The following is a 22,115-nucleotide window of genomic DNA, read 5'->3' as shown; positions in this document are numbered from 1 at the left end:
TTTGCCAACACCATTTGCTAAAAAGGCTGTCGTTTCCCCACTTCACTGATTTCATCTCCTTGTCAAAAATCAGTTGACCATAGATAGATGGGTTGAAGCATAAAACATTTTACATGCAATTTTATACGGTCCTGGGAGCTCAGATCAAGAACCCTTACAGACAATGACTTAGATTACAACAATAGGGGTTTGGATTGGCCAGGAAAATTTATTTTATGATTGTTGTTGTTGTGTGCTATTGCATCAAACTGATAGGAACTTTATGCAAAATAGATTGAAATCTTATCAAATCTTGTGCCAATCTTAGAATCTCTACTATGCTTAACCTATTTTTACAGTCATTGTGTCAGTTTATCTTGTTGAAGGTCTTGCCCTCCTTCTCTGCATGATGTCCTTTTCCAGGAACTGACCCCTGGAACATACCCAAAGCATGTGAAGTGAAGTTCCTCTATACTTGCTCTCTAAGGAGCACTGTACTTGTACCTCTTCAAATATATATAGATATTATTTTAATGTAGCTATTGTTTCTAGGAGGTGCTATTCCTTAGAGAAGGACATGATGTTGGAAAGGGTGGCAGGTCAGCAAAGGAGAGGAGGACTGTCAACCAGGTGGATTGATATGGTGACTGCTGCAATGGGCTCTTGTGTGTCAGGAAGTGTAAGGGTGGTGCAGGACAAGACTGAATTTAGATATTTTGTTCATAGGGTTGCTATGAGTCGTAATCAACTCAATGCACCTAACAACAACATTAAATGCTGCAGTGGGTTACCAAAGCCACTACACTTATTTTACATCACAAAAATTTTTGTATTTTTTTCTCTCTGTATGTCAAAATCCTTATATTTTAAATTGCTTGTTAATAAGACCAAAATTGGCCAGCTTCTTACAGTTCCTTTATTTTGTGATGTTGTTATGTGCCATTGAATCACTTGGAATTCATAGCCTTTCTATATATAACAGCCCTAAACCCTGCTCTATCTTGCGCCAATCTTATTGTCTCTGACACACCTATCCCCATTACCGTAGTCACTGAATCAATTAATCTCATCAAGGGTCTTCCTCTTTTGTGCTGTCCCTTTACCTTCTCAAGCATGATGTCCCTTTCTAAGGTCTGGTCCCTCCAAAGTATGTCAGACAGAGATTCAGAATCCTTGCCCCCAAGGAGCCACCCAGTTTAGCCCTTTACAGGATGAATCTGTTTTCCTAGCAGTCCATGGTACCGTGGATAATCTTCTCCAGCACCAATTCCCCTTCTATCCTCCTTAGTCATTGTCAAACTCTCTGATGCATAACAAGTGACATAATGCTTGGAAGGGTGGAGGGACAGTGCAGGAGGAGAAGGCCCTCTATGAGGTGGATTGATTCAATGACTGGGGTAATCGGGATGGGAGTGTCAGAGACAGTGCGGCTGGCACAGGGCAGAGCAGAGTTTAGGGCTTTTGTACATAGAGTCGCTATGAGTCGCAAGCGACTCTACGGCACATAACAACAACAACAATATGACTTCTAATTAACCTGTGCTTAAAAATAAAGTCATTATAGTAATATCAAAACAACATTTCTTTGACTAGTCTTCCACTTACCTCTAAGCAAATTAGAAAAATTTTAGAGTTCTCTCAGTTATGCTCTCAAATATAGTTCTCTATGACAATAATTTTCAAAAATTTAAAATTATACACTCTCTTAATGAAAACAGTTATAAAATAGATCTCTGATAGAGGAATGTTGTTGTTATGTACCATCGAGTTACCTGTGTACAATAGCTCTGAACCCTGCTGTAACCTGAGCCAGCCTCACTGTCTCTTACACACCTACCCTTTCATTTGATATCTTCCTCTCCTGCACTGTCCCTCTACCCTTCCATGCATGATGTCCTTCTACAGGCCTCCTGGCCATGCATGATGTCCTTCTACAGGCCTCCTGGCCACATGCCCAAATTAAGTGAAATGGAGTTTCAAAATCCTTGCTTGCAAGGAATAGCTTGGTTTCATCCTCTTCAGAAAAGACTTGTTAGTTCTCTTGGCAGCCCATAATATATTCAATACTCTTCTCCAGCACCACAACTCAAATTCTTCTTCCATCATCTTTAGTCATTGCCCAGCTTTCTGATACATAGCAAGTAATTGCAAAGTTCACGGCCTGAATCAGGTACATCTTAGACTCTTAGACTGACATCATGGCTCTTTAGCACTCTGGGCAGGTCTCTGACAGCATATTTTTCTATATTTATATATATAGAAATTATAATTCTATAATTATAGTAATTATAATAATTATTTCTCTTACATACTTTGGGTATGTTGTCAGGTGCAGCCTATCTTCAGAAACAAACAAAAAAAACCCCCAACACACTTGGAAAGAGGGGGATCAAAAAAAGAGGAATACACTCAGCAAGATGGATTGACACAATGTCTGTAACAATAGCCCCAAGAATATCAGAGATCATGAGGAGAGAGCAGGATAGGACAGGGTTCAGATCTGTTGTCCACAAGGTTGAAATGGAGTTCACAGCAGTTAACAAAAATAACATCATTCCTATACTAGTATTGCTATTGTTATGTGTCGTTACTTCTGAACTGACTCATAACCAGTGTTTCTAGAGACAGTAAATCACGCAGAAGGAGATTTCCCATCTTTCTTTCATGAAGCAGGTAGTGAATTCAGACTTCTTGCCTTTGGGTTGACAGTGCAATTCCTTACCATTGGGTTGACCGTGCAATTCCTTACCATTAGGCCAGCAGAGTTCTCTACCTGTGCTAGTCCCCATGTAAATTATTAAATATATGCAAAAAATAAATTAAGAAGAATCTCTTGTGATGTAATCATTAGGCATCTGACTACTAATTGAAAGATTGGTATTTTGAACTAATTTAGTGACTTTGTAGGATCTGGTGAGCTACTCCTTTAAAGATTGTTATTGTGTGCTATTAATTCTAACTCATATCAACCTTATAAGACAGAATAGAACTACCCCAAGGGTCTCCAAGGCAGTAATCCACAGAAACAAACTGCCACACATTTCTTCTGCAGAACAGATAGTGATTCAAACTACTACCTTTTGCTTAGTGGCCAAGAACTTACCAATACACCATCAAGGTTCTACCCATAATAATTGTTGTGTGGCATTGATTCAGAACCTACCCATAGCTGACCCTCTGGAGGGTTTTCAGAAGCAGTTGATCGCATAGGAGGAGATTGCCCATCCTTCTCCCCTGGAGCAACTGGCAGATTCGCTTGGCTGTGCCTTTGAGATTGCAGTCCAACTTCTTTCCAGGCCGCCAGAGTTCTGCCTAGAAAAGCTTTTCTACTCTGTGGAAATTGGGACCACGTGTGTCAGAGATGGTGAGGTTGACTCAAGATGGGGCACAGTTCACAGCAATAGCAGAATATGACTCTATGAGTCATATTAATCTCATTGGCAACTTTTATATGAAAACAACAACTCTAATTTTAGAAAGACTTCTTCCCTAAAATATTTTCCCTTAAAATGTTAAATCATTTTAAAACCAAATTGATAGTGTTAGATATCATCAAGTTGAGTACAACTCATAGCGACCCTATGAACAATAACAGCTCTAAACTCTGTCCTATCCTATGCCGTCTTCAACATTTCTGACATACTGGAGACCATTGCTTCGGTCACCATTTCCATTCTTTGTTGAAGGTCTTCCTCTCCTTCACTGGCTCTCCAAATATGGTGTCCCTTTCCAAAGAATAGCCCCTCTTAACAACATCTCAAAAGTATGTAAGATGAAGCTTCATCATCCTTGTTTCCAAGAAACCCTCTGTCTGCACTTTTCCCAAGACAAATCTATTTGTTTTCTTGGAAGTCGACGGACTATTCAACGTTCTCTAACACTGCTGCAACTCACAGGCATCGATTCTTTGCTTCACTGGAAAGAATGTCAGGAATATTGTGCTTTTTTATAAAGTATTTATGTGAGATCAAACTGACAACAGTTAACTCAAAAGATTAAATAAGAACCTTAGAGGACAGTGTTGTTGTTGTCAAGTGCCATTGTCTCAATGGAGGAATAATTCAGAAAATGAGGATGAGAAGGTTGTGCGGCTGAAAGAAATGTAATCAGTGTTACTGCATTTTATGTGTAAAATCTTGAGCTGGTCCATGTCTGTGCTGTAAATATTCTCAACAATAACAAAGATAATGTGTTCTAAAAAACACATATGTTCTAAAATTTTTCTTCTCCAGTGAATAATTTTGCACAGCCTGCGAGGTTTACGCAGCCAAGAGATCACAGTTATGTGCTCTCTTGGCAAAAACAATTCACTGGGTCACAAGAAAAAGAATAGTTCTTTCAAGAGGTAGGCAGGATAAAGAAGAATTAACTGTATATTTTGTTGTGAATTCTTTTCATGGTTACCTTAGTGAGAAAGTTCACTGGAGAGATGAGAGATAAATATCAACGCGATAGTGAAACTCCAGCAATTTATGACATTTTAAAAACTCTTAGTTGCTCCTCAAACTCAAATTCTAGTAAGCTTCTAAAGGTTAGGAGTGATCCATTTTATCTGTAAATATTTTGTCACATTGAACTCAATAAGTTTAGTATATTTTCAACATAATTTTGAGTAAAAATAAGAAGTATCCTAAAACTGATGAAAGTATTATCCACTGATTATGAAGTTAGTGATAAATTCAAAAGTAAGCTAATGAAAAGGATAACAATACCTCAAAAATTGTGTTGAATGTCTTTTATCGAAGATATTTTCTCCAAAATTAATTTTAAGCATCTTTCTGTATCCTGTAGCTATCAACACACACCTAGATGTTGGTTATTGAGATTGATATTAATAGATGACTCAGATGCTATAAGAGGACTTATCAGCATCTAAATCAAGAGTGTGAACTGCAGGTTTCTGCACATTAAATATAAACTTGTTTTCTTTAGATCTGTGGCTGCAACTGCAGTTCAAAGGACTTATTTTTATATTCCCACTTTTTTTCCTCCAGGCTGCCCATGTTCTCAACTCAGTCTTTATATCTGCTTCTCTTCATCTAATAAATGTTTCATTCTTTCTGTATGTTTGTTAACTGTAGAAACCTCATTTTCCCCAATAAACTCTATCCAATTCATTGCATTTTCTCATGACTGAATCCTTCTTTCAAGTTTTGCACTTTTCATTAAAAGCGTAATTTTTATATGCTGGCTTATGAGAGTTTACTAGTCTTCTCCATTTTCTATTCTTGTTCCTTAATAGTAATTTTATCATTATTGCTACAATTGTTTTTAGTTACAATTCAGGAGAGGTGGGGTTTTTTTTTTGTATAATCATGAAGCTATCATCATTATCTAATTAGAGGACATCTTCATCATCCCCCAAAGCAGTCTCATTTCCTTTGTTACATTTAGAATTTTATTCTAATTTGTTGAAATTTTTTTCTCTCCCTATTTGATTCTGAAATAAAGGAATTGCACAAAAAGGCAGTAAAAAAAAAAAGGAATTGCACAAATTAGGGTCACTTTGTTTACCTTTTTAATATTCACAAAGTCTAAAGCAAGTGAAGAGTCTCTGGGTGGCACAACTAGTTAAGCACTGGACTCTTACCAAAAGTTGGTGGTTCAAATCCATGCAGAGATGCCTCAGAAGTAAGGCCTGGGGACCTGATACTAAAAGATCAGAGTTTTGAAAATTCTGTGAAATGAAATTCTGATCAACATACTTATAAGTCTCCATGAGTCAGAGTTGGCATGAAGGCAACTAACAGCAATTAAAAAATAGTTTAGAAGGGAGAAAAGTGCAACAATGAAGGACTAGAAATCCAAAAGCTCTGTAAATTTTCATTAAAATTAATAATAATAATAATAATAATAATAATAAATAAATTTTAAAAATTTAAGAATAATTTAAAGCTAAGGCCATAAATAGACTAATAACTTAGCCCAACAAGTATTATCCTTTTATTGCCTCAAGATTAGTATTATAGCTTGTCTCTTTTGAATCTTCTTGCCTTATTATAATAGAAAGAGAAGAATATCCACTCTTTCCTTGTAGGCTGAGGCAAGAGTTGACAAGAAAAGGAAGGCTATTTTGAATATGCTGCCTTTATCAAATTCACCTAGAAGACACTCAGTCCCTTTCAGTATGTTGTTGCTGTGTGCCATGGAGTCAGAACCAACTCACAGCTGACCCTTCAGTGAATTATCAGAGGGAGTAAATTACAAGGGGGGGGCGACTTCCCACCGTTCTCCCTCACAGCAGTTAATAGACTTACGTGTCTTTGGATTGTAATGAAACTTCTTAACTATAGGCCAGAGATGGAGAATGTATGAAGGCAAAAGAGAGACCAATTAAAGTACTATGTTTTTGTTGTTGTTATGTGTCATCGAGTCATCTGCAACTCATAGCGTCCCTATGTACAACAGCCCTAAATTCTGCCCTATCCTGTGCCAATCTAATCATCTCCGACACACCTACCCCCATTACCTAATCAATCCATCTCATCGAGGGTCATCCTTTCCTGTGCCGTCCCTCCACCCTCCCAAGCATGACACCCCTCTCCAAGGACTGGTCCCTCCTTGCAACATGCCCAAAGTATGTCAGATGAAGCTTCAGAATCCTTGCCTCCAAGGAGCAGCCTGGCTTCACCCTCTCCAGGAGAAACCTGTTTGTTTTCCTAGCAGTCCATGGTATATCCAATTCTCTTCTCCAGCACCACAGCTCAAAGGCATCATTTCTATTATCCCTAGTCATTGTCCAGTTCTCTGGTGCATAGCAAGTGATTTCAAAGACCTTGGCATTTATCAGGTGCACCTTAGTCTCCAGAGTGACATCTTTGCACTTCAGCACTTTACATAGGTCTCTAATGATAGACTTTCCCATTGCAATATGTCTTTTAATTTCCTGGCTCTGGTGCCATGAGTGTTGAATGTGAACGATCTTCACTATCCATTATGATGCTGCCAATCGGCCCAGTGGTGAGAATATTTGTTTTCTTGATATTGAGTCTCAATCCATACTGGAGACTGCAGTCCCTGACCTTCCACAGCAAGTGCTTCAGTTCCTCCTCAGTTTCAGCAAGGAGAGTTGAGTCATCTGCATAACCCATAAAGGACTACAGCATGCGTAATACTACTTTGCATCTTATTTAAAAAATAGGACTTCTGCTATTGCTGAGATTAAATTTTATTATACTACTTTATTAAACTGTTTAACTCTGATATACGTCAGTTTTAATTAAGCCTTTGGATTTCAGACAAGAACAAGTTGTACATATTTTGCTAAGTTTTATAATTGTCTCTTATGGGACCATCTATTGCCATAATCTTCTGGTCACACTGATTTGAATTTTCTTTTCTATAGTAATTGGTTCCTTTTGATTAGAAATTAACAAATTTAGTGTATTTTTTAGCCATTTGTCAACTGAGGAGAAGGAGACTAGAAAGACCACTGGAGTTGGACAAATATTTTTGCTCATGTGGTATATTGCTGCAAGATCACTTTTGTCCAGACTTCACTGTCACTCCTCTTTGAAATGTTATTTTTCAGTCCTTCCCATGAAAATGTTCATCTATATTTTTACCTCTGAGTCATATTATATGCTTTGGGAAATGTGACATAAGTAGAAGATTGGAAATATTGCTTGAATATTGAAGTTTACCCTCTCTTGATCCTGTGAATCTGTCTGTTAGAGTGTGAACAAGTCTACGATATTGGAGGATTCGAGGCCATATGGATTAAAGTTCTGGTTGTTCTCCGCTTTCCAGTCAGCCCACTATTCTTACTTAAATCTTAGACAAGCTAGACAGACCATTTAGCTATAGCTATGTGCATCCAGACCAGAAAAACCAATTAGCCCAATATAGAATGGCATGAAGTAGAAAATATTTCCTGTTTTGGTAGAAAATATTTCCTGCTTTACTAAGTTTTAGGATGACTTGTAACAAAGCAAAAGTTAACTAATACAGTACCTAACGAGACTAAACAGCAGGTCTATGAAGATGAAGGAAAGATATATTAAAGGATAACTATTTTTTTTTTTAGGATAACTGTTTCAATTTAAAATTACTACTGAATTTCTTAGGAACAAAGACAAAATAGGTTCTAGAAATATCATTACTTGAGTGGGTGAATATTTTTGAAGAGATAATAAACTGATAAAAGTCATAATAACCAAATATATTGCTGGAATTCAATTTTTTTCATCCAGAAAAATAAGTACAGCATAGTCTATAAACACACTATTCTACATCGTACTATGACAGTAGTGCCCGAGGTCTTAAAGAGTATGTGGCAATCTTGGGTTCAACAGTTGGTCTTTCCCCCAACTGGAGCAAAAAAGAATGGATAAACAAAACCAAAAGCTCAAGGAAACAATTAGTTTGCAGATTAATGGATCAGATGAACCACAACTTCCATTAACTAAAGAAAAGCTCTAGATGATTACGAGCTAACACTACTGACTGCTCTGACAGAGATCACAGTAGTAGGATTGGGCAGAGTGGATTCACCAACCTATCAATTACTGGGAGAAATCCTGGGACAATAGCATTTGGAAACACTTCAAACTTAGAAGTGAATTCAACCCTGAAGACCATGCTTTAACCAAACAATAACCACCAAAAACCAAAAACCAACTCATTGCTGTTGAGTTTAAAATGACTCATAGCTGACCAACCATCAAGCTGGATTTTGGGGAGGGTACAGATTGCATAGAAGGAGACTATTCATTGTTCAGAGTGGCTGATGGATTCAAACTGTGAGAGACAACACCGTTGAGTTAACAGTGCCAACTCCCTAAGCACTATGCCATCAAACAACAGGCAGGCATATAAAGTGAACACAACCCAAGAAGAATGTGCACCTCAGAACAATGAATTCTCCCTTAGGATCAAATGGGCATCCAACAGCAAATCCAGGAGTCAATTAAGGGGGAGAAAGATGGATAAATGGAAATAGGGACTCTATGGAGGAAGAAGAGAGAGTCCAAGAGCATTGTTGTTGTTGCTGTGGGAACCAGCAAGTTGGAATAGACTCATAGCTGACTCATCAGTGGGTAACTTTAGAGACAGTAAATTGCATGGGAAGAGTTTGTCCATCTTTTTCCTACAGAGGAGCTAGTGGATTCCAACTATGGGTCATAAAAAAAATCCCAAAAACTATGCATACAAATTATTGAAAGGAAAATATATTTTATTTGTAAACTTTCACATAAATCACAATAAAGTGTTATGAAGAGAAGAAATAAAAAGAAATAAATGAGCTTATCAAACCCTAAAGGAAGTAATGGTAAAAGGACTTTTAATTTTATTCTAGTCTATTTACAGTTGGAATACATTGTTTTTCAAAAAAGGTTCTTCCCATATCCTTCACCTCACCCACCCACAAAATTGTGCAACCCTATGACTAACACCCTACCCTCCCATATCCTCACTCCTCTATTTCCACTCTTCCCCCCACCTTGGATCCTCATACTCATTCTACAATAATGGTTTTATACAGTATTTGTCCCTGTGAGTCTAAGTTCATTCAGCATAACGCTCTCCTTTCCTTCCCCAGTTAGCAACTTTATTTTAGAGAAGTAACCAAGAAAACCACAAAGGGGGGAAATCAATAAGAAAATCCTTAGATGTACACTAATTAAATAATGTTCATAATTTCTTTCTCACAGGAGTTTAAACATTATTGGACAGAATTGAGAGGATCTACACTTTTCTTCTATACTGACAAAAAAAGTACAATAGTAAGTAGTTAAACATAATCAATAGAGTCAATATTTCCCCAATATGCACTTGCTATGTTGTTATTGTTGATTGCCTTCAAGAAGAGCACCACTCATGGCGACCCTATGAACAAAAGGCCTGAAGCCCCTATACAACTATTGACATTTATCAAAGTTCATAGAGTTTCCAGAGACATATGGTTTAGGAAGTGGATGCCACTTCTTCTTCCAAACCTGTCATAGTAATTTATTTATGTATAGCAACCCTTTGTACAGCAGCTCTGAACCCTTCCCTGTCCTGAGCCAGTCTCACTAATTCTGACAAACCAACCCCATTACCCCAGTTACTGTATGAATCCATCTCATCAGGGTCTTCCTCTCTTGTGCTGTCTGTCCACCCTTCCAAGTATGATGTCCCTCTACAAGGACCAATCTCTCCTGGCAACATGCCTAAAGTGAGACATAGCTTCAAAATCCTAGTCTCCAAGGAGAGACTTGGTTTCATTCTCTCCAAGACAGACCTACTTGTTTTCTTGGCAGTCCATGATATGTTCAAGACTCTTCTCCAACACACAACTCGAAGGTGTCTATTCTTCTTCTGTCATCCTTAGTCACTGTCCAACTCTGTGAAGCAAAACAAGTAATTGAGAAGACTATGGTCTGGATTAGTGACACCTTTGTATCTAGACTGACATTGTTGCTCTTCAGCATTCTGGAGAGAGCCCTGACAGCTGGTTTTCCCAATGCAATTCGTCTTTTGATTTTCTGATTGCTGGTATTAAGAGTGTTGATTGTGGATCCAAGCAAGCTGTAATTGCTGACAACATCAATCTTTTCTCCATCTATTATGGTACTGCCAAATGGCACAGTGGTGAGAATCTTTCTCTTATAGGCCATTATTTATTTTGGATTGCATGTCTTTCAATAGTTAATATGTTCTAGCCAAACCATTCAAATAGGAAAATTTAATGTGTAAGAGTTCTGGTTGTCTAGTCCATAGGGAGTTGCACTGTAACGCAAAATGTATTTTCATCGTAAGTTTGAATCCACCAATGGCTGTGTGAGAAACACAAGCTCTCTCTTCCCACGAGATGTATAGTCTTAGAAACTCAATGGATGGTCAACTAGGAGTCAGTTCTGACTAGACAGCTATAAATTGAGTTGTCATTTAAGACAAGGCACATAGTAAAATTTTTGATCCAACTCAGAGAGAGGTATAGTGTATCAATGAATAAATGAAAACCCAACCTCTTGGTAAACTTTTGTTAAAATCACCATGTTGTAGTTGTTGTTGTTGTTAAGTAGTTAAAAAATAAAGTGGAAAAAAAGAAAGACGTTTACATTCAGACTTTTCTGTTTATTTCCTTTTCATTCTGGCCATGGTAATAAAAACTAGGTTGAAAAATGAAAATTTAAACTAGATAACTAAATGTAAGTCACTAGATGTTGAGTAATAAGTAAACAATTGCTTTACTTCATGTATTAAGCTGTTATAATAGGAAAGAAATAATAAAAGTTGAAAAATATAATATGTTGCAAACCAATTTCTCTAGAAAGATAAAGACATTTCACCCAACAGGGCTTCTAGGATCTTATTTAAACATGAGAATAACATTAAGAGGATGCAGAGATTGATTTATTTATATTCATACCATATTCTGATTTTTCCATTTTTCTAGATGACATTAGGCAGAATGAAGTAGGTCAGTCACAGAAGGACAAATACTGTATGAGTTCACAACTATTAAAAGCTTAAGAAATGTTTGCATGCTGCAAGAATCATTACTGAATGGTTACTAGGGATGGAAAGGGAGTTGGTGCTGTTGGTGAGGTACTATTAAGTCAATGATAACTCATAGTGACCCTGTGAGCAACAGACCTGAATCTTGCCCTACCTCACACCTTTTTGAGTGGTTTTCAGTGTTAGCCTGGCATCATCTATTTCTTCTGGTCTCAGTGTTATGGAAATTCAGGTTCCCATGGTCCATTTGCTGTACAGAGGTAACTTGTGGTTGCTGTGATGCTAAACTGTGACACTGATGTGTCAATTGCGAGAATGGTTACCCATGGTGGACAGTATTTGGTGGAGCTCCCCAATGAAAACAAATTTGGAAGCAGGAGTAGCATCCATTTTGGAAATAGCTTGCCTCTGGAAACTCTATGAATGTGGAGAAATGGTAAAAGTTGTACAAGTGTTCAGTTTTTTTCCTTCATAGGGTCGCTATGGGTTGTCTATGACTCAACGGCACCTAGCAACAACAAACATGGTCCATTAGTCTTTTGAACCAATTTTATTATATATATCTTTGCTTTTTTCCCCTCTTCTTTTTTCCAAAAAAGAGATATTAATGTTGTTATGTGCCATCAAGTCACCTGTGACTCATAGTGACCCTATGTACAACAGCCCTAAACCCTGATCTATCCTGTGCCAATCTTATTGTCTCAGACACGCCTATCCCCATTACCCTAGTCACTGAGTCAATCCATCTCATTGAAGTTCTTCCTCTCCTGTGCTGTCCTTCCACCCTCCCAAGCATGACTTCCCTCTCCAAGGACTGATCCCACCTTGCAACATGTTCCAAGTATGTCAAACAAAGGTTGAGGACCCTTGCCTCCAAGGGGAAGCCTGGTCTCTCCCTCTTTAGGATGAACCTGTTTGTTTTCTTAGCAGTCCATGGTATATTCTATATTCTTCTCCAATACCACAGCTCAAAGGCATCAATTCTTCTGCTATCATCCCTAGTCATTGTCCAGCTCTTTGATGCATAGTTTTCCGAGGCAAGCTATTTTGGAAGTGGATGCCACTCCTGCCTCCAAGCTTGTTTTAATTGGGGAGCTCCACCAAACATTGTCCACTATGGGTAACCATTATCACATTTGACACCATAGCAGCCATGAGTTACCTCTGTGTAGCAAATTGAAAGACCAGTGCTATACCACTTAAAAGAATGTTTAAACAAAAATATTTAAAACCAAGCCTGAGGGCCGTAGATTAAAATCATCCACCTTTGGCTTGGTAGCATAACTTTCTATCCACTAGGCCAACAGAGCTCTCTCTGTGTTGTTGTTAAGTGCTGTCATGCCATAAATGACCCATAGACACCTTATGAATGAAAGACCTGAACACTTGTATAATCTTCATCGTTTCTTCAAGTTCATAGAGCTTCCAGAGGCAAGCTATTTTAGAAGTGGATGCCCCTCCTGCTTCTAAACTTGGTAATAACCACTATATAAGGTAAAAAAAATGGTAGCATTTTTCCAAGGCCAAAACTCTGAAGCTTTGAAAAATAGAAGGGTTGATGGAAAGTAAGCCTAAGGAGAGAGTATGAAGAGTTAAATTATATTGCAAGTATTATAATTAATATTATGCAACAAAATGTGTAGGAATGGCTGAAAGAAAAGCTGATTTGCTATGCAAACTCATTCAAACATGTGTGTAGCGCAGACACAGGATTAAATGAGATGGCACAAATAAGGATTTAAGAAAATACCTGGCACATAGTAAGTTTTCAAATATTTTGTGTGCATTGTTGTTGTTGTTGTTGTTGTTAGGTGCCTTCGAGTTGCTTGCAAGTCATAGCGACCCTATATACAATAGCCCTGAAAACTGCTCTATTCTTTGCCAACTTTACTTTCTCTGATACACCATCATTATCCCAGTCACTAAATCAATTCATCTCATGAAGAGTCTTCCTCTTTGTGCTGTCCTTCCACCCTTCCAAGCATGATGTCCTTCTCCAAGAACTGGTCCCTCCTGGCAACATGCCCAAAGTATGTCAAATGAAATCTCAGAATCCTTGCCTCCAAAGAGCAGCTTGTTTTCACCTTCTTTCTGACAAATTTATCTGTTCTCCTGGCAGTCTTCTCCAGCACCACAGATCAAAATCATCAATTCTCCTTCTGTCATCCCTAATCAATCATTGTCCAACTCTCTGATGCATAAAAAGTGCAACTCATCTTTTAAATTCCTGGCTGCTGATACCAAGAGAGTTGATTGTGGACCAAGCAAACTGACGCTATTAACAACCTCAATTTCTTCACCATTTATCATAATGCTGCCAATCGGCCCAGTGGTGAGAATTTTTGTTTTCTTGATGTTGAGCTTCAATCCATATTGAAGGCTGCAGTTCTTGACCTTTTGCAGCAAGCGATTCATGTCCTCCTCAGTGTGTGTGCATTACAATACTATTTATTTCTCAAAACAACTCAGCCGAGTGAGTATTTAATCAGCTATTACTTGCGACTGAGCCTGCATTCTTAACTATTATGCTATGAAGAAATTGATATGGTGAATTACCCATCGATTAATTTTGTTAGGTAAGAATTCAAATCTTTGGGAAATTTTCTGTAGGCTGATAGTCTCAGGAGAAATCACCAAGTCTAACAATTGTGGATGGTTAGACTACTGTGGGAAGAATGTAATGCTGTTTTTTAAAATGTAAAGAACAGATTAGAGGCGATATATGATTGAGTATTATGGTTAGCACAGGAGTCCAGAATTAAGGTTGCATAGAGAAGTGTACTCGGTGCGGGGCGGGGGGGGGATGGGGGAATTTTATACCAATGAAGGAATTTTTTTTTCTTTTTCTTTTCAAAGAGAGGAGTGAACTGGTGGGGAGGGGTGGGCAGGGAGAAAAGTGCAGCAATGAATGAATGGAAATTCAAAATCTCTGTAAATGTTTATTAAAATTAATAAAAATGGAAAAATGTATAGTGCTTTCAAGAGGTCATGTGAAAGAGTTGTTGAATCTAGGTTGTATTATTCCTCAGAAAAGAGACAAAGATCAATGGGTGGAAATTGTCTAGAGAAAAATTTTGGCTCAATACATGAAAAAAAATTTGCTGGCAGGCATAGATAGTTACGAAGTATGAGTTTCAATTTGTTAAAGACACTCAAATATGAGTTAGGTGATTTCATGGAAAGATAAACTGAAGAAGAATCAGATGGCAGCTAAAGATGACATTTAAAGCTCACTTTAGCACCACAACTAAAGTGGTCAACTGAAAGATGTGACTTCCTTTTGTCTAATCATCGTATCAGTTTAAGACACTCTATCGAAATCCATCACATCTTCCTCTACTACTTCCTTCTTTGTGTTAGAAAAACTCCCTGAGCCTCATCTAGACAATTCATCAGAAAAAAAAAATCTGTTCTAAATATAACTTGAAATTTTGTCTTCCTTCCCTTCCACCTCCCCCTCTATTTAAGATTCTTTGTTGAAACTAAATAGATCAACTCAAACTCTGTTTCAATCTCACTAATACAGAAACAGCTCTGGAAATTTGTTATTAATTTATCCTTAATATTTTACATTATTCAAAGAAACAAAATTAAGTATTCTTTCAAGAATATACCACTGTCTTTTGACTATGTTAAGCCAATTTACTTTGATGTCCCCTAAGGTCATGGTCTTGAGGTAAGGTAGGTTAAAGCAATAGATAGGTGTTTCATATGTTTTCAAAGGCTGAATTCTCTAAAGTAGATCAAAAGAACTTTCTTCTGAGTTGCGTGTGGGTGGATTTGAACCTCCAAACTTTCAGTTAGCAGATAATTATGTTTCTTTACACTACATTTACACTACTCAAGGATTCAGATGGGACATACCTTTTTTTTATTAATTTTAATGAACATTTACAGAGATTTTGGATTTCCATTCATTCATTGTTGCACTTTTCTCCCTGCCCATCCCTCCCCCTCCCAGTTCACTTTTCTCTTTGAAAAGTAAAAGAAAAATTCCTTCATTGGTATACAATCCCCCTGCCTCTCCCTCCCCCTCCCTGGGACATACTTTTTTAAAAAATGTACTTTTGTTTTATTATTTGTGTGTGTGTGTGTACTGTCAAATTGGATCTGACAGGAGGAGATTAGATGGAACATACTTTTTTAAAAAAAAGTAAAAAAAAATCAGGAGTGCGACTAGGTTAGCAAAATCTTATACAATCAAAGTTAGACCAAGCTTACTACAGGTGTTTTCAATCTTCCCAGAAAGAAAGCTTGGCCAGTTACGTGATAGATCAGTTCTTATATACCAGTTGCTCAGAAGAAGTCTTTCTATAGTACTTGGTAGGATGTTGTTGTTATGACATTGAGTTGCTTGCAACTCATAGACTCCCTATATACAACAGCTCTTAACCCTGTTGTATCTTGAGCCAATTATCTCTGACACACCTATCCTCACTACCCCAGTCACTGATTGAGTCAATCCATCTCATCCAGAGTTTTCCTTTCTTGTGCTATCCTTTCACCTTTACAAGTATGAGGCCCTTCTCCAAGGACTGGTACCTCCTGACAACATGCCCAGAGAATGAAGACAGAGCTTCAAAATCCTTGCTTCCCAAGAGCAGCCTGGTTTTACCCTCTCCTGGATAGACTTGTTTGTTCTCTTAGCAGTCCATGTTCAATACTCTTCTCCAGCACCACAACTCAAAGGCATTAATTCTTCTTCTATCATAGATTCTGTCTTCTTATTCTATTTTCCAGTGAAAACTCGACTGACATTGTTGCTCTTCAGTACTGTGGAGAGGTCCCTGACGGCAGATTTTCCCCAGTGCAATTCATCTTGTGATTTCCTGGCTCCTGCTTCCAACAGTGTTGATTATGGAGCCAAGAAATCTGAAGCTGTTAACAATATCAATCTCTTCACCATCTATCATGATCCTGATGATGCTGCCAATTGGCTCCTTAATAAGATTGTTAAAGGGAGCTCTAGTGGCCTAGTGGCAAGAAGCTGCACTGCAGAGGTATGAGGTTCGAATCCACCAGATTCTCTGCTGGAGAAGGAGGAGCAATCACCTCCTGTACCAGTCAGATCCAATCTGATGGTACATGCACATAATAATAATAATAATAATTAAAAATTAATAATAATAATAATAATAAAAATAGGATTGTTGCAGATAGTAGTGTGTAAAAAATATTTAACAATTGTATCTCTAGGGAAAAAATTATTTGTTGATGTACATAAACAAGCACCAGAGGCCTAATGGTAAAGAGTTACTCTGCTGACCCAAAGGCATACAATTTTAATCCACTAGGTGCTTTGCAACAGAAAGATGGGCAATGTCCTCTGACTTGCTAGAGGGTTAACTACATATCAGTTCTAACTTGAGGGCACACAACAATAATACATTTATGTGTTTGTTATAAATTTTACCGCTACAAATGGTGGCCTACTGTCAAAATGTTGTGCTGCAACCTTAAACGGACACAGTTCAAATCCACCAGCTGCTCCACAGAAGAAGGATGGGCAATCTCATCCTGTGTGATTTACTTACCTCTGAAAACTTTTTGCAGGGTCAGCTATGAGTTCGTTCTGACTTGACAGCATACAAGAACAACAATAAATAATGTGTAATATATGACTTTTAAAAATAATAAGATAGATAATATTATTCATTATTGGAACTTCTGTATAGCCAACTGGTCCTCAGATAATATTTTTTTCCAAATTCTTGCATCTGTAGTCAACTACAGATTTGCAGTTCAACCTAATCATGATTTGACTAATGGACTTGAAATTCAATCTGCAGATTGTCTAATAAATTTGTCAATAAATAAAATATGCATGTTGTTATCAGGTGTCCCTTAATTGAGTATGACTCGTAACGACCACATGAATAAAAAATACGAACTTTGTCCTATACTATGTCACCCTTACAATCTCCAGCCACTGCTGCAGTCACTGTCAGTACATCTGATTGAGAGTGTTTCTTTATTTCTCCATCCCTCCACCTCTACAAGCGTGATGTCCTTCTCCAAGTAACAATTTCTCCTCACAACACGCACAAAACATATGAAATGAAGTTTTGTTGTCCATGCTTATAAGGAGCACTCTGGTTGCACCTTCTCCAAGATGTTTGTTTGTTCTTTTAGCACTCCATGGATAATCATTATACTTCTCCAATACCACAGCTCAAAAGCATCAATTCTTCTGTTGTCCTTATTCATTGTCAAGCACTCAGCAGCATAGCAAGTGATTTAAAAGATCAAGACCTGAGTTAGGCACACTGTAGTCTTCAAATTAACATCATTGTTCCTCAATAACTTGAAGAGGTCTCCAATTTCAGACTTTCCCAGTGCAATACACCTGCTGATCTCCTGATTACTGGTCCCAAGGGTGTTGATTGTGGGTCCAAGTAAGAGGAAGTTATTTACAGCTTCAATATTTATTTATCATGATGTTGCCTATCAGCCCAATGGTGAAATTCTTTCCCTCTCAATGTTGAAGTGCAATTCATATTGAAAGCTATATTCGTTAATCTTCTGAAGCAAACGCTTCAATCCTCCTCACATTCAGAAAGCCAAGTTGTGTCATTTGCATCATGAAGATTATTGATGATTGTTTCTCCAATCCTGAGGCCACATTCTTTTCCAGAGAGTTTAGCTTCTAGAATAATCTGCTTGGCATACAGATTGAATAGGGATGGACAAAGGATCTAATCCTCTCACCCACCATTCTTAATTTTAAATCATAGAGTGTTCCGTTGTTATGTTTATCCAACAGCCTCTTGATCCACATACAGGTTTTGCAGATCAATTAAGAGTTCTGAGATTTCCATTCTTCTCAGTGTTAACCATAATTTGTTATGATTAACACAGTCAAATGCCTTTGCATAGTCAAGAAAGCACAAATAGCCATTCTTTGATTATTCTTTGCTTTCAGCTAGGATCCATCTGATATCAACAATGATACAGCTGGTACCACATCCTCTTCTAAATGCAACTGCAACCTCTGGCAGTTCTCTGTTTATGTGTTGTCCCAGCCAGATGGACTGCATAGGAATCAGATTTCCTATACATGTGAAACGAATTGTTAGAGAAGCTAAACATCAGCAGTCAGAACAAGTCCAGTTGCTAACTGTGGAACAGACCATAAATTATTCATATGCAACTTCAAATTGAGGCTGATGAAAATGAAAGCAAGTCTATGAGAACCAAAATATGATCTGAGTCTATTCAATCTCAAATAAAAAACCATCTTAAGAATAGGTTTTGCAGCCTTGGACATTAATGATCAAAGATCATATGTGTTTCAGGATGATATAGGGGATAGTATCTATGAAGAGAGGGAAAGATCACTACGAAAAAAAAGCAGAAAAAGAAAAACCAAAATGAATGTGAGAAGAGACTCTAAAAATTGCACTAAATATCTGAAAGCCAAAATAAAGGGAGAGATACTGAAATTAAAGAGCTGACCTGAAGATTCAAAGAAAAGGCAGCTTGAGAAGAAAGAGAAAAGTATTTTAATGGAATGTGCATAGACCTGGAATTGGAGAATACAAAGATAAGAACTCACTTAACATTTCTCAAGATCAAAGAGTTGAAAAACAAATTCAGGTCTCAAGTTACAATACTCAAGAAGAAAAAGTATGTATTAAGAATATTAAATATTAATCAATGAATTGAACAACTTATTTGTTAAATTACATAATAATTCTTGACTTAAAAAAAAACATTTTGGCAAATTTTTTATCTATTCACAATAAGCTTAAATTCCATTCACGATATTAACATTTTGTCCTCTACTTCCTTAAGTCTAGACCAGGGGATAGATAGAAAACTGGTTATTGGACCAAATACGGGCTTTCATCTGACTTTATAACCTATGAGCTATGAATTTTATATTTTAAAGGGTGATAATAACAGAACAAAATTACAAAGAAGAACATATGGCAGAAGCTATATGTGGCCCACAAAAGATATTTACCATATTGGCACTTGGAGAAAAATTTGCTGGTCTTTGAAAACAATCAACAAACCAATATGGAAGTTCTGATTTGTAACATTTGTAAATTCCTGTGGTGTAAATAGTCCAATCATGATTAATTTCAGCCTGATAATGTGCTCTCAGATATCACATAATAGAATTTTTCAAGATCAACAACTTATTCTTTGCAAATACTTTTTTCATAACATGAATACTGACTTTTTATATAGACCTCTGCAGATGAAATGAATAGAAATCAGGACAGCTACCCGGTCAACTGACTGGAAGTGATTCATATTTGTCCTCATGGCTAAAAAAAGGTGATTCAACAGAAAATGGAAATTACTGAATGTATCATTAATATTATATGCAAGTAAAGGTTTGTCAAAGATTATTAAATAATTGCTAGAACAGTACACAAAGATTCTCGTCACTGGACCAATTGGCAGCATCAGGATGGATGGTGAAGAGATTGAGATTGTTCACAGCTTTAGTTTGCTTGGCTCCACAGTCAACACTCTTGGCACCTCACGGGAATTGATTTTGTATTACTTATGCTATTGTCAGGGATGTTTCCCTTTTGTGAAACTAATAAAGGTCAGATATGCCCATCCTCACATGGCTCTTGCAATTGAATTGTTCGGACAAACAGATGCTATGCTGCAAGTACTCATTCGTCTAAGCCAAGAAATTAGGAAGACAATTACCTGACCAATCATCTGGAAGAGATCTATATTTGTGTCTATTCCAAAGATAAATGTTCTGACAGAAGGATAAAATTATTGGACATGATTACTATCACAGAAAAGTGAAATTTTCCTGAAAATAATGTAAAAGCTATTGCAGCAGTAGGTCAATAGGGAATAGTCAGGACAATAGATATCATTGCTGAGATCAGATAAATCTTGTTAAAAAGTAAAGAATACTAGAAAATGTTTCCTGTGTTCTATTGGCTATGCAAAGACATTTGACTATGTGTAGAACATGATGAAATATACATAAATATTGCAAAGAACTGAAATTCCAGAACACTTCATTATACTAATGTGGAACTTGCACATAGACCAATGGGCAATTATTTAGGCAAAACAATAAGATAAGGTGTAAAAAGAGGAAGTGCTTGATGGGGACAGCCATACCAACCTTTACCAACTCCACAGTGAAGAACTGTCAGTGTCACTATCAACAACACAAAAACAATTCCCGTGGGGTCAAGAACGTTCTTCATGGTCCCACACCTCTTTCTACTCATCCCAATACCAATCTTATTAATCCACTGAGTTAAAAAGTCTGACACAATTGCTCGCAGACCACACCTAATCTTATACAGGAAGTCAAAGGCTATAATTCAGGTTGTCAGCAAGATAAAATCACTCAGTCAGGACAATTTCTGAAATGTGCTCATTGTCGCCTCACCTTTAAGCCTAGCTGCTTTAGGCCAGTGTTACAAAGCTTTCAGTTCTGCCAATTATGACTATCCCTTACCAGCCCCCTCCATGTACCTAGTTGTTCAGTAAACTTGGGCAAAGAGTCCTAGTTCTGGTTTCATAGGGTAGCAGTTCCGGTTTGCTCTGTCTCTCATCAGGTCTTTGGCTCTCTGCTGTGGCTACTGTGGCTGCCACTCCCATAGGTCCTTGTTTGGCTGGTGTAAGAATCTCTGGCCGTGAAGGACATATTGCATTCTCTTGCTTCTTCTCTGCTGGTAGTGAAGTTCTCCAACTCTGCTGCTGGATCTGCTTAATTTAATGGGCAACAAATCCCATTGTGGATAGGCAAATATGCCCTATTCACATACTCTTGTCCAGCCACATGGCAAAATCAGTCAATGGCTAGGTGAGCCGTTCTGAACAATAAACCCTTAACATCACACATCCTTGAAATTAGGAAAAGAGTGAGTCAGAGTTACATCCTTTCACCGTATTTATTCAATCAGCATGCTGAGTAAATAATGCTAGAATCATTCATTGCCATCAAATTGGAACAGATACACAGTTGACTCTCCAGAAGGTTTTCCAGGACAAGTAGTGATTGCCCATCTTTGTCCTTCAGAGCCACTAGTGAATTTGAAATGGTTGAGAAGTGCCATCTTTGGGTTAGCAATCAAACTCCTTACGACTGCATCACCACAGAAACTGGAATATATGAAGAACAATATGGCATCAGAATAGCAGGAACAGTCCTTAATGATTCTTGATATGTAGTGGACACATGGTACACCTTTGCTTGTTGAAAGTGAACACTTTGAAGACCTTGCTAATGAAAAGCAAAGACTAAGCCTTCAGTATAGATTGTACTTCAATATACAATAAACAAAAATCCTCACAATTGGCCCAGTAAACAGCATCATAGTAAGCAGAAAAGATGGACATTATCAAGGATCTCATTTTGCTTTGATCTTTAAGCATTGCACGTGGAAGGAAAAGTAAAAAAAAAAAATTAAGACAGCAAACCAATAAAAATATGTTAAAAATTAATTAAAGGACTTACTGCACTGGGTAAATCTGACACAAAGGACCTCTTTAAAGTATTAGAAATTAAAGATGTCACTTTGAAAAATAAAGTGCAAGGACTCAAATCATGCTATTTTCAATCACCTCATATGCATATGGTATTCCTTACTTTCAGCCAGGATCCATCTGACATCAGTAATGATATCCCTGGTGCCATGGCCTCTTCTAAATCTTGCTTGAACTTCTGGCATTTCCTATTTTATGTACTTTTTTAA

General features: G+C 37.4%; 1 protein-coding gene across 1 annotated transcript in view; it reads left to right on the top strand.

Annotated features, from left to right (window-relative positions):
- The window catches only part of STAP1 (signal transducing adaptor family member 1), a 73,664-nt gene that overhangs the window by 6,232 nt on the left and 45,317 nt on the right, over positions 1-22,115 (top strand). The window contains exon 2 of the mRNA XM_006902721.1: positions 9,633-9,704. Coding sequence (XP_006902783.1) covers positions 9,633-9,704 — 72 coding nt within the window. The remainder of the gene's footprint in view (positions 1-9,632; positions 9,705-22,115) is intronic.

This window comes from Elephantulus edwardii, unplaced genomic scaffold (genome assembly GCF_000299155.1).
Source record: "Elephantulus edwardii isolate Elephantulus edwardi_28Jun2011 unplaced genomic scaffold, EleEdw1.0 scaffold00442, whole genome shotgun sequence".
NCBI classification, from domain to species: domain Eukaryota; kingdom Metazoa; phylum Chordata; class Mammalia; order Macroscelidea; family Macroscelididae; genus Elephantulus; species Elephantulus edwardii.
This window is presented reverse-complemented; position numbering and strand designations above follow the sequence as displayed.